Source organism: Palaemon carinicauda, chromosome 14 (assembly GCF_036898095.1).
Source record: "Palaemon carinicauda isolate YSFRI2023 chromosome 14, ASM3689809v2, whole genome shotgun sequence".
NCBI lineage: Eukaryota > Metazoa > Arthropoda > Malacostraca > Decapoda > Palaemonidae > Palaemon > Palaemon carinicauda.
In genome coordinates this window covers 124,170,809-124,185,650 of record NC_090738.1, presented here as the reverse complement: position 1 = coordinate 124,185,650, position 14,842 = coordinate 124,170,809, and the positions used below count along the sequence as shown (strand labels likewise).

At 37.5% G+C, this 14,842-nt stretch overlaps 2 protein-coding genes across 2 annotated transcripts in view; both read left to right on the top strand.

Moving 5' to 3' along the window:
• The window catches only part of LOC137653742 (uncharacterized), a 132,825-nt gene that overhangs the window by 83,975 nt on the left and 34,008 nt on the right, over window positions 1-14,842 (top strand). The window lies entirely within an intron of this gene.
• LOC137653740 (E3 ubiquitin-protein ligase TTC3-like) overlaps window positions 1-14,842 on the top strand; it is a 43,759-nt gene that overhangs the window by 6,983 nt on the left and 21,934 nt on the right. The window contains exons 2-7 of the mRNA XM_068387363.1: window positions 2,902-3,162; window positions 4,020-4,170; window positions 10,150-10,297; window positions 10,466-10,740; window positions 11,103-11,267; window positions 11,422-11,609. Coding sequence (XP_068243464.1) covers window positions 2,902-3,162; window positions 4,020-4,170; window positions 10,150-10,297; window positions 10,466-10,740; window positions 11,103-11,267; window positions 11,422-11,609 — 1,188 coding nt within the window. The remainder of the gene's footprint in view (window positions 1-2,901; window positions 3,163-4,019; window positions 4,171-10,149; window positions 10,298-10,465; window positions 10,741-11,102; window positions 11,268-11,421; window positions 11,610-14,842) is intronic.

Here is a 14,842-nt window from a genome sequence, read left to right as displayed (position 1 = left end):
ACCACGAAGGAGCGTCGTTTGGTTACACCTGGTTGGAATTTAGACGTGGTTCTAAGATTCCTTATGTCAGACAGGTTCGAACCACTTCAATCAGCCTCCCTGAAAGATCTCACCTTTAAGACTCTTTTCCTGATATGCTTAACCACAGCTAAAAGAGTCAGTGAGATTCATGCCTTCAGCAGGAACATCGGATTCTCATCCGAAACGGCTACATGTTCTACAACTTGGTTTTCTAGCCAAACACGAGCTGCCTTCTCGGCCTTGACCAATATCGTTCGATATTCCAAACTTATCGTATGGTTGGAAATGAACTAGAAAGAGTATTATGTCCTGTAAGAGCTCTTAAGTTCTATTTTAAAAACCTTTAAGAGGCCCGTCTGAAGCTTTATGGTGTTCAGTTAAGAATCCATCTTTGCCTATGTCAGAGAATTCTTTACCCTATTTTATCAGACTGTTAATACGAGAAGCTCATTCCCTTCTGAATGAGGAAGACCAAGCTTGGCTGAAGGTAAGGACACACGAAGTTAGAGCTGTCACAACTTCCGTGCCCTTTGAACAAAATAGATCTCTGCAAAGTATATTCGACGCAACCTATTGGAAAAGCAAATCAGTGTTCGCGTCTTTTATCTTAAGAATGTCCAGTCTCTTTACGAGAACTGCTACACTCTGGGACCATTCGTAGCAACGAGTGCAGTAGTGGTGGGGGCTCCACCACTACAATTCCCTAATTCCAGAACCTTTTTAATCTTTCTCTTGAAATATTTTTGGGTTGTCCGGAAGGCTAAGAAGCCTTTCGCATCCTACTTGATTTGGCGGGTGGTCAAAATCATTTCTTGAGAAGCGCCTAGATTAGAGGTTTTGATGAGGACCTTTAGTATGGGTTGCAACCCTTCATACTTCAGCTCCTAGGAGTCGCTCAGCATCCTATGAGGATCGCGAGGCTCAGTAAGGAAGACGTACTTAAAAAGGCAGAGTAATTGTTCAAGTCGTCTTCCTTACCAGGTACTTATTTATTTTATGTTTGTTATTTTGAATAACTGCTAAAATGAAATACGGGATACTTAGCTTCTTATGTTAACATGTATGCTGGTCTCCACCCACCCCCCTGGGTGTGAATCAGCTACATGATCATCGGGTAAGATTAATATTGAAAAATGTTATTTTCCTTAGTGAAATAAATTTTTGAATATACTTACCCGATGATCATGAATTTAAGGACCCTCCCTTCCTCCCCATAGAGACCCAGTGGACCGAGGAGAAAATTGGTTCTTGTTGACAAGAAGTACCTGAGTACCTACTCGACAGATGGCGCTGTTGTTGTACACCCCCACCTGTATAGCGATCGCTGGCGTATCCCGACCGTAGGTTTTTTCTGTCGAGCAACAGAGTTGCAGCTACATGATCATCGGGTAAGTATATTCAAAAATTTATTTTACTAAGGAAAATAACATATTTTAAGAACAGTAAAAACATTAGAATAAATATTTCCTAAATGAAGGATAAAAACTTTAACAATTAGGGAAATTAGAGAGAATAGTGTGCCCGAGTGTACCCTCAAGCAAGAGAACTCTAACCCAAGATAGTGGAAGACCATGGTACAGAGGCTATAGCACTACCCAAGACTAGAGAACAATGGTTTTTTTTAAGTGTCTTTCTCCTAGAAGAGCTGCTTACCATAGCTAAGCAAGAGCTCCTTATCAAGAGGAAAGTACCCAATGAACAATTACAGTGCAGTAGTTAACCCCTTGGGTGAGGAAGAATTGTTTAGTAATCTTAGTGTTGTTAGGTGTATGAGAACAGAGGAGAATCTCTAAAGAATATTATTATTATTATTATTATTATTATTATTTGCTAAGCTACAACCCTAGTTGGAAAAAGCAAGATGCTATAAGCCCAGGGGCCCCAACAGGGAAAATAGCCCAGTGAGGAAAGGAAACAAGGGAAAACAAAATATTTTAAGAACGGTAACAACATTAAAATAAGTATTTATATAACTATAAAAACTTTAACAAAACAAGAGGAAGAGAAACAAGATAGAATAGTGTGCTGGAGTGTCCCCTCAAGCAAGAGAACTCTAACCCAAGACAGTGGAAGACCATGGTATAGAGGCTATGGCACTTCCCGAGACTAGAGAACAATGGTTTGATATTGGAGTGTCCTCCTAGAAGAGTTGCTTACCATAGCTAAAGAGTCTCTTAGTCTTTTTTGGGTCAAAGTGTGATGATGTAGTTGACGGTAGATATATTTTTAGGATTGATATGTTTCATGAATTATTAGGCTTCATACTTTCCTAGGCTGCAAGAAATGTAGTTTGTACAGAGAAAAATTATACTGCACCTATCATAGTGAACTGTTTGGGGGCCCTTCTGTCTCTTCTTTCCATTACTTCTCTGAATGAACTTGGGCTGCTTTTATTTCAATCAGATCTTCAATACTCATTTTTTTTTTTTTTTTTTTTTTTGGCATTAGTTTTTCTCTATCTTCTACTTCCACTTCTATAATCATCACCCTTAACATATTTGTATTTTTTTGGGGGGTAGTTTTGCTCATTTTGTTATATAGTATATTAATTATATAGCAATGGTGTTCCTATAGTTAATGGCTTTTTTTGTCACTTTTGAATATATGAGTAAAATGTATATGAGAAATTTTAACAAGACAACTCTTAAGGTCTAATTACGTGGACCATTTGTTATGAAAATGCATATTTACTAATCTATGAAAAGTATTTTTTTTACTTATTTTTTTTTTTTTTTTTATTATTTACTGCCACTTGTTAGAGAAAGTTCCTTGTGAAATCAGTGGAATTTTGTCTTGTTCCTAAGAATTGTTGCACATTATTGATATTACTATTACTAGTGATTATATTTTACTTGAAGTTCAAGAAAAATCTCATTTTAGGTTTGTTTATGAGTGGCTGAAATTCGAAGGTCCAATGTCAATAAATGAAGAACGCCTAAGACAGTATGTAGCTGAGAATTTCCCCCAGGAGGCCTTGGATCATGTCAACCACTGTGGTGGTATAAAGCAGTTTTTGATGCAATCGATTGATTTTGCTATGATAGATGAAATAATATGTGTAAGGGACCATGTTGTTCGAGCGCAAGAGTCGATTCGGAAAACTGTTTCCGAGCGCATGATGAGCTCTAAATTCCTCATCAGGTATGTTTTAGTGCCACTTCAATGTATTGATGATAGATATTCAGAGGATTACATAAGATTAGGAGAAAAATTATTGGATGTGTTATTCAGCTTTAAGGGCCTCTATTTAATTTTGTCCCAATTAACATTATGAATATTGGGAATACATTATCTTGGTATTTGTTTACAAGACCACGCTCTCCATTTACTCTCAAGTTATGCAGTCCTGCCGCTCTCCTCTTCTTGTATAGTAATTAGGAGGTACTTTAAATGCTGGGAAAGCAAAAGAGGGCAAGATATGTTGAGGAAGGGGCGGGAAGGGTTATAAAAAAAAAAAAAAACTAGCCTGGTTTCCTCACTAAATGACCTGGAACTGACATGTCAACTATAGTCAAACTAAATAAAAAATTTAGTGATTACTCAAAAGTTTCACTATTTGTAAATTGCATATTTTATGGAAACTTCTGAGTAATTGATCCATTTTTTATTTAGTATATATTTAGAATATTTATCAAATGTACGCTGGCATCACGAACTTCTTTTTAGTTGAGTATGTTTATGTTACCTCTAGGTCGTTTAATGAGGAAACCGAGCTAGATTTTTTATAACTCCCCCCTCTCCCCTTGCTCAACATATCTTGCCATATTTTGCTTTCCCAGCATTTAAAGAACCTCCTAATTACTGTAAAAGAAGAGGAGAGCTGCAGGATTGCACAATTTGCAAGTAAATGGAGAGCATGGTCTTGTAAACAAATACCTTTATCTTTATTGGATTTTATCTTTTCAGTATAAATGTACTACAGTACTGTATATTAAATAACTTGCATGTTATAACAATATGCTACATTTTAAAAATTTGATTCGATTTTTCATTAACAGCGATGGCCTCAAAGCAAATAAGTTTTCTCACCTTCTTGAAGATGGCAAGAGCACTTGTTCATCTTCCTCATCGGTTTCTGGTTTGGTTGCTTCTGGAGTCTCGTCTCACAACTCACGTACGACGTCCGAATCAACAAATTCAATTTTAAAGGTACAGGAAGTAGAGTCAGTCAAAGTTAATTCTAAAAAGCATTCCGCTAAAAATAAAAAAATCAGAGAGATTATTAGCTGCTGTGGATACATTTACGAATGATCTGAAAATAAACTCGGGCATTTTGAATCCTAACAAGAAGAGTACTACAGAAGGATTTAGCGGTCTTGACTCTTTTGAGCTATGTGGTAATACTGTGCTGTTTTAATTGATTTTTTATTATTTAGTTTCATGTTGAGATTTTAATTTATTGTAGTATTTCATAAGAGACTCATTTCTCTCCTATAGCCTTTGTATGTACAGTATACCCAGTTTTTCAGGCACTACAATCTAATCCTATCAATTCAACCTTAGCAAGTGTACATCCATGGTTCTCTGGTTCAATGGCATTTTACTTCTAAATCTGCATTCTTCGGTGTAGATGCAACAGTTCCTCCTTTACTTAAACCAGATGGCTCTGTCACTTAGTGTCCAAAGGAAAAGGCAACCATTTTAGCTGGTGTGTTTGACAGTAAGCAGAGTAGTGAAAAACTTAATCTTCCTCATTCTTGTTTTCCTGCGGCTAAACTAATTAGTTTAGCTTTTTGATCTTGTGAAATTGAAGCTCTCTTAATGAATGTTGATGCTTATGGAAGTGTAGACCCAAATGGTATTTTTCTTTTATTTCTTATAAAGACTGCAGATTTCTTAGCTCCAAAGTTATTGATTATTTTGCGCAAGCTAGCATGAAGAGATGCTTTTAGCACTTCTTGGAGAATTAGTAATGTTACTCCACTATGTAAATGTGTTTGTGGTAGCTCAAGTCCAACTGATTACCGCCCAATTTCCATAACTCCTATATTATCTAAAGTTTTTGAATGTCTTTTGGCAAAACGTTTTAAAAGGTTTGCTGAAGTTAATCATCTGTTCCGTAGTTTACAATTTGGTTTTCATAAAGGCCTTGGAGCATGTGATGCCCTTCTTACAATCTCCAATGCTGTACAGAAATCCCTTGATTGTGGTCAGGAAGTTCGCATGATTGGCCTTGATTTTAGTGCTGCCTTTGACCGTGTTAATCATACAGCCCTTGTTTTCAAACTCAATCAGTTGGGAGTGGGTGGGTCATTTCTTAGCATTATTATTGAATTTTTAAGTAATAGATCACAAATAGTTGCTGTTAATGGGCACCATAGTAAGTATAGAAATATGATATCTGGTGTTCCTCAGGGTAGTGTTCTTGACCCACTACTTTTCATACTGCAGTATATACACATGACATATGGTTTGACCTAGAAAACAAACTTGTTGCATATGCAGATTATGCTACACACTTAGCATGAATTCCATCTCGTGAATATAGACCTGGAACCATATTGGACTCATGCTGGGTGCATGCTGGAAGCATGTCATCAGTCAGTTTCCCCGTGTTAGGATCACGAACGCTTTATTTCAAACCATCAAGCTTTAGGTCTAGCTGCCTCCATTATTTCGGAAAACCCCTAAGATCTAGAGGGTTGTTCGAAGGAGACAGCTGAGGCTATCGCTTGTACAAAGGACCTTTGCCTCAAGGTTTTGCAGCCCAAATAGAAGGTTTTATGGAGTGGTGTAGAGCTAAAGCAGTCTCTTCATTTAGTAACTCTAGAACACAAGTGGCCTATTTCTTCTTAGACCTTAGAAGAAAACACATTTTTTCCTCCTCGACCATCAATGGGTTCAGGAGTATGTGGGCAGCTGTCTTCAGACGCAGAAGATTGGATTTATCAAATAAAGACCTTATAGATCTTCTCAGATCATTTGAGATGACTTAGAAGTGTCAGAAAGATTCGCCAGCCTGGAATTTAGAGGTTGTTTCTGGAATTACGCGGTAGTGACAGATTCGAGCCTTTACACTTGGTTTCTTTTTTAAGGTCTAACTTTGGAGACTTTTCTGAGTAAGTCTGGCAATAGTTTAGAGTCAGTGAAGTTCACTCTTTTATTAAGAACACGGACTTCCGAATGGATAAGCCATAGGCGCCTTGCAACCTGGATTCTTGGTCATTAACAAACGTCCTTCTCATCCATGGCCTAAATCTTTCGAGATCACTATCTTCTCGAATATGGTTTGTGAAGGGCTGAGGAGGGTTTTTTTGCCCGGTTAAAACAATGAAGTTTTATCAGGACAGGACCAAAGGAGTTAAGAGTCTATTCAAGGCTCTTTGGTGCACGGTCAAGAAGCCTGCGCTATCTATGTCTAAATCGCTCTATCATCTCGTATAGACTTTAATTACAAAGGTTCTCTCACACTGCAAAGCATCGTGCATACAGCCTGTTGAAGGGGTAATCCTGTATTTGCCTTGCATTACTTGCATTACTTATACCGTTTCCAGTCTCTTTATGAGGACGGTTATGTTTTGGGATCATTCGTAACAACGAGTGCAGTAGTAGGTGAAATATCCACCACTATATTTCCCTAAATTCCTAGTACCCCTGTTCTTCTCTTGGAACTTTTATATATGTTTTTATGATTGTACGTGAAGATTAGTCGGCAATCTTACGCAATCTTTGATTTAGTCAGGTGGTCATTTTGTTCCTAGAGAGCGCCCGGAACAAGGGTATTAGTTAAGGTCCTGTCATGTTATAGGTTATTCAACCGTTTGACAGCTCCTAGAGATCGTCAGCCCCCTGGGTGGACCGCTGGATCTCCTAAGGATAGCAGGCAAAATGAGGCAGAGTATCATTGCTGTCAGCTTCCTTATCAGGTGAGAACCTCTTAAGTTGTTTATGTAACTCTTAAGTGAATTTCCAATTATGTAGCTGTCTCTGACCTGCCACTAATGGTGTCAATCAGCCATTCTTATATAACCAGCGGGTAAGTTTTATATTTAAAAATGATATTTTCATAATAGAATAAATTTTTGAGTATACTTACCTGCTGGTTATATAAGTTAAAAACCCACCCTCCTCCCCTCCAGAGACCATGGGGCATGGAAGATCTGAAGGGTTTGGTATAGTTCTACCTGTAGTACCGCGAGGGCGCTAGTGTACACCTGGCATATCTGCAATAGCCGCGAGATAATTCAAAATCTCGCGTCAGGGGACTTTAGCCATTCTTATATAACCAGCGAGTAAGTATATTCAAAAATTTATTTTATTATGAAAATATCATTTTGATGTGTTTTTAAAATGTTTTATTTTAATTACTCATTTCGTTTATTTTCTTATTTCTTTTCCTCACTGGGCTATTTTTCCCTGTTGGAGCCCTTGGGCTTCTAGCATCTTGTGTTTCCAACTAGGATTGTAGCTTAGCTAGTAAAAATAATAATAATAATAAAAATAAAGGAGTCATTTATTGTTTGGGTGTGTCTGTACAGATATTCTAGTCTTCTAACATACACCAATGCCGTTATAAGAATGAGTTCTGTTCCTGAAGAAACGTACGTAAGTTCAATTTTTTCTAATACAAGCCTTAATATACAGTTGTGAAATAGAACACATAAGCAAATTTATTTTATTAATATTAAGTAAGGTAATAATAACCTGAGAACGATGGTTAAGAAAGTATGTTTTGTTCCTGTGAGTAGATGAAAGGAATAATTAATATCCCACAGCTATATTTTAAATACAGTAGTGTCCCCTTAAAAATAAAAGGAAGGGATACTGTAGTATTAAGAAAACAAAGCTAGTTGCTGTATGAAAATCACAAGTAAAACATAATCTACTAATTAAGTAATTCCCAAAATAAAAAAATATTTTACTCTAATAATTGTAAAATTAATAACAATCTTAGTTACAAATTACCGATGAAAATTACTTGTAACTTTATAAAATTAAATAATTACAAACCAAACATACAGTCTATGAATGTAAAAAAAGAGGAAAAGCAAATGGGTATGAAACCCACTAGCAAGTCAAAAATAAAATTTTGATATGCCATTAAACTCGACAGAAAATAGTACATTAGAAAAGTAATTTGAATAAAACTATTTACCATAATAGGATAAAATGATAATTCAAGCATTAATTGTTTCTTTTGAGAAGTAAAAAAAGATCCTTTGGAAGTTTGCCTTAATCAGGCCATTCAGAAAGTACAGACAGTAGTATCCATCAACTTATTAAAGAAAACAATGGAAAAGATTAATATTTGCCTAGGGATTACTGTACTGGGAAGGCCATATCATCTTGCTCATCTGTATATTATTATTATTATTATTACTAGCCAAGCTACAACCCTGGTTGGAAAAGGAAGATGCTATAAGCCCAAGGGCTCCAATAGGGAAAAATAGCCCAGTGAGGAAAGGAAATAAGGAAATAAATAAATGATGGGAACAAGCTAACAATAAATAATTCTAAAAACATTAACGTCAAAATAGATGTGTCATATATAAACTATTAACAAGAGGAGATTGGAGTCATCCCTTACTCCCTTAAGGGACCAGGTAGACAGCATTGTTCCAGGGGGGACTACCTACTCCCCCAAAAGTGAGTCTCTCTAATTTAAAAGACAAAAAGTTCCCTTACACTTGGGAACAAATTACAAATTTTAAAAGTAATTTGTATTTATCCTAGCTATACAAAGCCGAGTCCTTTGAAATTAAACTTGCCATCTGAGTCAAAGGTCAAAAAGTGAAGCTTCTTTGACAGGAGAGTGGGAGGGACTACTTACTCATACTCACCATGTTATTAACTACCTCTCTAACAATTTTTCATCAGCCATTCCATCCCTGCTAAAGATAATGCCCTATTGTATGGGGCGCAGGTTTCTATAGCTAGGAAAAATAAGAAGTAATTCTAAATTTTATTTTGAGTGTTGTCTGACCAAAGTTTTGATAATACAATAGTTTAAAGTACCCCTAGCAAAATGTTTGTTAGTGCTTGTAAAAGTCAAGCTATATGTATAAGTATATACATGGCATTTGTAAATGCTGATTCCAACTTTAGTGTTTATAACTATTCATAGTATATTAAAATGCCTGAGCATAGATGACTCAGTGCTCTGAAGAAAAATGTAGCGGAAATGTATGTCCAGTGTGAAGAAAGACCCTCACTTAAATGTGTAGTGCATGGAAAAGGTAAACTGTACTCTCCGCAGCACATGAGTGACATTTGTAAGAGCTGGTACTAACTTCCTTATCTATATTTGAGTAGGAGGTATTAAAAGCATTTTTCCTTTCTCTGAAAGGGGTAGATTGATACTGCTGCTTCTGAAGTTTAGTGGCCTGCATTTTCTAGATAACTTACCTGAAGGCAGCGTCTTCCTTTTTCTAGCTCAAGGAATCATACCTCTTCTCGTCCTCCCTGGCTGTTTCTTGATGGGCTGGCTGACTATCTTGCATGGTTTTCGGTGTCTTATCCTCAGAGACTTCTGGGTATCTTATATAAAGGCAGAAATACATGCTTTTTGTACCTTGCCTGTTGTTCCTCCCCCTCCTTGCCAGATTGAGATGTTCATGTGGTCCCAATAGTTCACAAAGCATCAAAAACTTAGTTGTTATCATGTCTTCGGTTAAATAGAAACTTATAGTCAGCTGTCACCAGGTCTTTGGTTCAATATCATATTTCTTTGACTGCGATAATAGGAGCCTGCCACGAACCACAGCCTAAGTCACTTGTCTAGCATTACCCACCCGTCTTTTAGGGACAGTCCCCATTTTGCTTGATCCACATACGATTGTATTCCTCACTTTCTAGGCCCACACCTGATCACAAGTACTTATGCATCTAAGAGTAAGACTAAATTTGGTGAACTTGATCTTATGAGCACTTCAAACTCTAGTCGAGATATACACTTGCAGTAATGTTTTCTGAATAATGGAATGTATACTTTTTAAATGAAGTTTGGAATTTTATAGAAAGCATAGTCACAATAAAACATAAGGACAAGAGAAAACTATTAAAGATGGAGTTGGTGATTAAATAGGTCTATATGTGTGTGATTAATATAAACGACATTGTGGATTTTATACAGCTTCAATTCGCTCTTTTATTTACCGAAATATATCTAATAATTGCTCATTATTGCAGATTCCATCTTCAGCTGTGTTAAAGTCAAAATCCAAGATGATAGAAGTCCAAAATTCGCTTTCTGAAGATGAAGAAGAAGAAGAATGTGAGGATGAGGACAGAAGTGATAAAATTGAGAGACCTGTAGATAAATCAATTTTACAAAAAGGTACGTTTTCAAAAACTTTCACGCGAGTCTTTTCTTTCCAACTTGATATCTAATACTTTATTGTGGAATATTGCTGCTAATATATATACAAGTGGTTTAAGTATTTTTAATTTTTGTATTCCAATGCTGTTGTAAATCATGGTTAATTTTAATAATACGGTTTTGCAGCTGTTCCCAGTAGTCCAAAAAAAGTCCCCATTAGCAAAAAGACACTGAAGAGAAAGGCTGCCAGAAAGCGTACACAGCAGAGAAAGGCTACCAGAAAGTGGACACAGCCAATAAAGGCTGCCAGAAAGCCAGAACCAGAAAATCATAAAGATATAACTACCCCTTGTCAAAATGGACATGATTATTCTGTAGAAGACGATCAAGTAGATGACGAGATGGAGAAGGATGAAATAGAACAGGAAGAGGAATTCAGTGATGTAGAAGAAGATAGTGAGGTAGATTTTATTTTTTTCAATATTCGAAGATGTTTTATTATTTCTGGATTAGTTTTTTTATGTTAGCACTTCCCTTTTTGTTGTTAGTTGGTTTAATTTTTGCCATTTTTTTTCAAATGTTTATTTTATCTCCTTTCTCTTAGTTACTTAACTTCTGCTTTTTAATTTTTCCTCTGCTTTTGGCATTCCTTTTTTTTAATGAAAATATGACCCATAGTAATTTGATAAAAAATAACAGGAAATTCAGTTTGAGTAGAACATTGGTATTTGTTAGATATTTTTATCTTCTAGGAGAAATTTAACGTTACCTGTTCTATTGTCTATGCTTTTGGTCTACAAGTTTTGTGTTTCTTTGAATCCAGGGAGTGATTGTCGGGGAGGAAATTGAACAGTCAAAGGAAAGCATTAAGATGCTTACTCATCAAAATCAAAAGTTAAATGACAAACTAATTCAAGTTAAATCAAGCACAAGCATAGAAATTAGCTCTTTAAAGCAAAAAGTCGAAGAACTAGAAGCTAAACGAAAGGTAAGTGTCATATCTGGTAATTATTATTTTATTCTCTGAATTTATGTATACTTTTATAGAATAAAGTTGCTCAAGTTGTTCAAAATACATGTTATTCAAATGTAAATTATGTATACTGTAGTTCCTTTCAAGCTACATAGTATTTTCATTTTAGGACTTGGAAAGTGAAAAGCATGGCTTAGCTGTGGCAAGAGAAAGTGAAGCCACAAAATTCAGAGCTTTAACGTCTCGAATGCAAGAGGAAGTAAAATTATGTACGAGTCGTCAAACATCCATAGAGCTCAAATATGAACATTTTGTTGACCAAAGAAATGACCTTGAGGCAAAGTTGATTGAAGAACAGTATGTACTCGCACGTTTTTTTTTTAAGTAGTTTTTGTAGTTATATTTTGGTACAGTATATGTACTGTATGTTGGTATGTACACTAAGGAAAATACATATCACAACCCCATCAATCATGTCATGCCTATTTTAAATATTAAACTTAGCCGGTGAATATATAAATAGCTAACGTCTCCGACGGCCCGACAGATTCCAAAAAACTCGCGAGCGATCGCCATGAAGGTAGCGGGTGTGCCCACCAGCGCCGACTATCGGCCAGATACCGCTTATACTTCTTAACCATTCCAGTTCTTCTCTGTCGGTGTCACCGACAACATTGGTTCCGCTCGCTCTAGACCTCGAGTTTTCTACCGAATTGGTGAAGTACTTGGTTTTGGTTTTATTGCTTTCGCCGTGTTGGATTATTCAATACTATCTTCAAAAGAAATGCTTTTGAAAGGAGAGGAAAAGTTTTTTGCCCTTGCTTTTTTAATCTCGCTCTGGTTTTTCCATAGAGAAAAGATGGCCGACCCTTCCCTCAGTGTACGGAAGTGTGTTAAAGGCTTTTAGTAATTATTTTATCACTCTATAAATTATTGTTGATATTTATAGATTTACCTCTTTATATTTTATATCTCACCCGCCTTTATTAGGCCTCTTCGATTAGCTTTCCATTTATACTAAACATCGAGATAAATTTTATGTTTTTGTTTATATGCGGCCTTTACCTATTCTTTGTAGGCGGTCCTAACTTGGAAAACGAAGTTAAACAACGTTGAGCCCATTCAACTTTTATTTTTGTTTAGATTAAAACAGTTGCTCTGTAAGAGTGATGAGATGAATATTTTTAGAAAATATTTTAAGAAATTTATTCTTTGAATAGTCTTCGTGCTGTTTTTCAAAGATGAACTAACGTTTGGTTTATTTATGCTACGCAGTTTTAAATATTAAACTTAGCCGGTGAATATATAATAGCTGACGTCTCGGACGGCTCGACAGAAACCAAAACTCGCGAGCGATCGCCATGAAGGTTGCGGGTGTGACCACCAGCGCCGACTATCGGCCAGATACCGCATATACTTGTCAACATCTCCAGTTCTTCTCTGTCGGTCTTATCGACAAGTTGATTCCGCTCGCTGATGACCTTGAGTTTTCGTCCTTTTTGGTGAAGTACTTTATTTTGGTTGTTTTTTAGCTTTCGCTGTGACGGGTGTTTTTTCTTCAATTAAAACTCTTGAAACCCTTTTTTGGCTAGTGTTTATTGTTGATGACTTTGGATTTGTTTTGGATTTTCTCTGATTGTTCAATATGGCTGACCCTTCTCCTATCCCTGGACCTAAATTTCGCAAGTGTAATGCGAGGGATTGTAACAAACGTCTTCCCAAGGCCTCTCTCGACCCACATACCGTTTGTTCTAATTGCCGGGGTAAATCCTGCCAATTAGGAGATCGGTGTGATGAGTGCGTGGTCTTGTCGGAATTCGACTGGCTTGAATATGATAAATATACTCGTAAGCTGGAGAGAGATAGGGTGAGGAGAAGCTCCTCTAGGTCGTTGGAATTTTCCTCCTCCCATGCCCCTGAACCTAATCCTTCCCCTGTAGTAGTTGTTCCTGAACCCCCTACTAGCACTCATGAACCGTCCATGCGGGATATGTTTCTTGCGATTCAAGCTTTAGGCGAAAAAGTTGAGTCCTTAGCATCGGACTGTAACCAACTCATGTCAGATGTGAAGTTATTGAAGTGTCAGAGTGGTAAATCAGAAAATCGTAGTGATAAAGTGATAAGTGCGCAAAGTGTATTTAGTGTTGCGACCGAGGGTTCGTCTATTCGTGCTTGTCGCTCCCCTAGTCCGAGACCTCTTTCAGGCTCCCCTGCACCAGGGAGAAGTAATGTCGTAGGACTTAAGGGGACGAGAGGCTTTAACCAACGTACAGACGTTCCCTCTTTGGTATCGGACGTTTCTCGTCAAGATCGCCCTTACCATAAGACGGGTGAGACTGTGTTCTCCTCGTCATCCGAAGACTTTTCGCAAAAGAAACCTTGGCACAATGATATTTTCATTATAAAATAAATTTTTGAATATACTTACCCGGTGAATATATAATATTAAAGGCCCTCCCTTCCTCCCCGATAGAGACCCTGCGGACTGAGAAGAACTGGAGTGGTTGAGAAGTATATGCGGTATCTGGCCGATAGTCGGCGCTGGTGGGCACACCCGCTACCTTCATGGCGATCGCTCGCGAGTTTTTTGGAATCTGTCGGGCCGTCGGAGACGTCAGCTATTCATATATTCACCGGGTAAGTATATTCAAAAATTTATTTTATAATGAAAATATCATTTTTTACTGTTATGAAAAGCCCCAAATAAGATCCTACCTTCACCAGTGACATGTCAGTAGAATTTTTATGACCTTGAGGCCACCGGCTTGTCAGCCTTGCCAGTAGATGCCGCGATAACAACATTGATACCAGGATTCTCATTGTAAGAATTAAGTGTAGAAGGAACAACCTTTTCAGCTGTGGAATCCTCCTGGTTGGACCATAGGTTTGGGGCAGTAGCCTACTTTGCTGCTTCTCAGATGTGACTTCACTTGAGAAGAAGATCCAGTGGGCCAGCAGGGTGTAGAAGCTCTGGAATGCTATGGTTTCAAAATCTGCAAGGCAGACCAACCAAAGAGAAAGCTTAGCCTTTGGAATTCTTTCATTTGCCAGTGTTCCAAGCTTTTCCCATCTCTGGAAGGGGATGAGGCCATAGAACAAGGCAGGGAAAACAGCAAAGCCTTTTCCATCAGGTGGTCACATTTCACAACCCGACATCTTGAGGTTATATGGTTTCTCAGACAATTAAGAATCATTAAGAATGGCTTCAAATAGGGATCTAACACCCAAGATTGCTTTCGTCATTGGCCTAGCATCAGCAAAGCGTGTAGGAGGGCTCCACTGCATCTTGTATACCACAAGTCAAACTGAGGGATGTCAAGAGGTTTCTGGTACCTTAGTTCTAGAGTTAGTGACAAAGATTCAGAACCCCACTATTACAGACCTGAGGTTATAATCTTTTTCTTTTTCATCCTTTAAAGAGGTGACCAGTTGTCTAGAGGAGTTGTTACTTTGTGCTGTGAGGCCGCTATGTAGTTACATCGCTACCTGTAGCAGAAACAGCCAATCAGACCACAGCTACAAAACAGTTACATTAGTGTAGGGGGTAGGTTGACTAGTGCACCAGCCACCCTTTGGGATACTACTGCTAG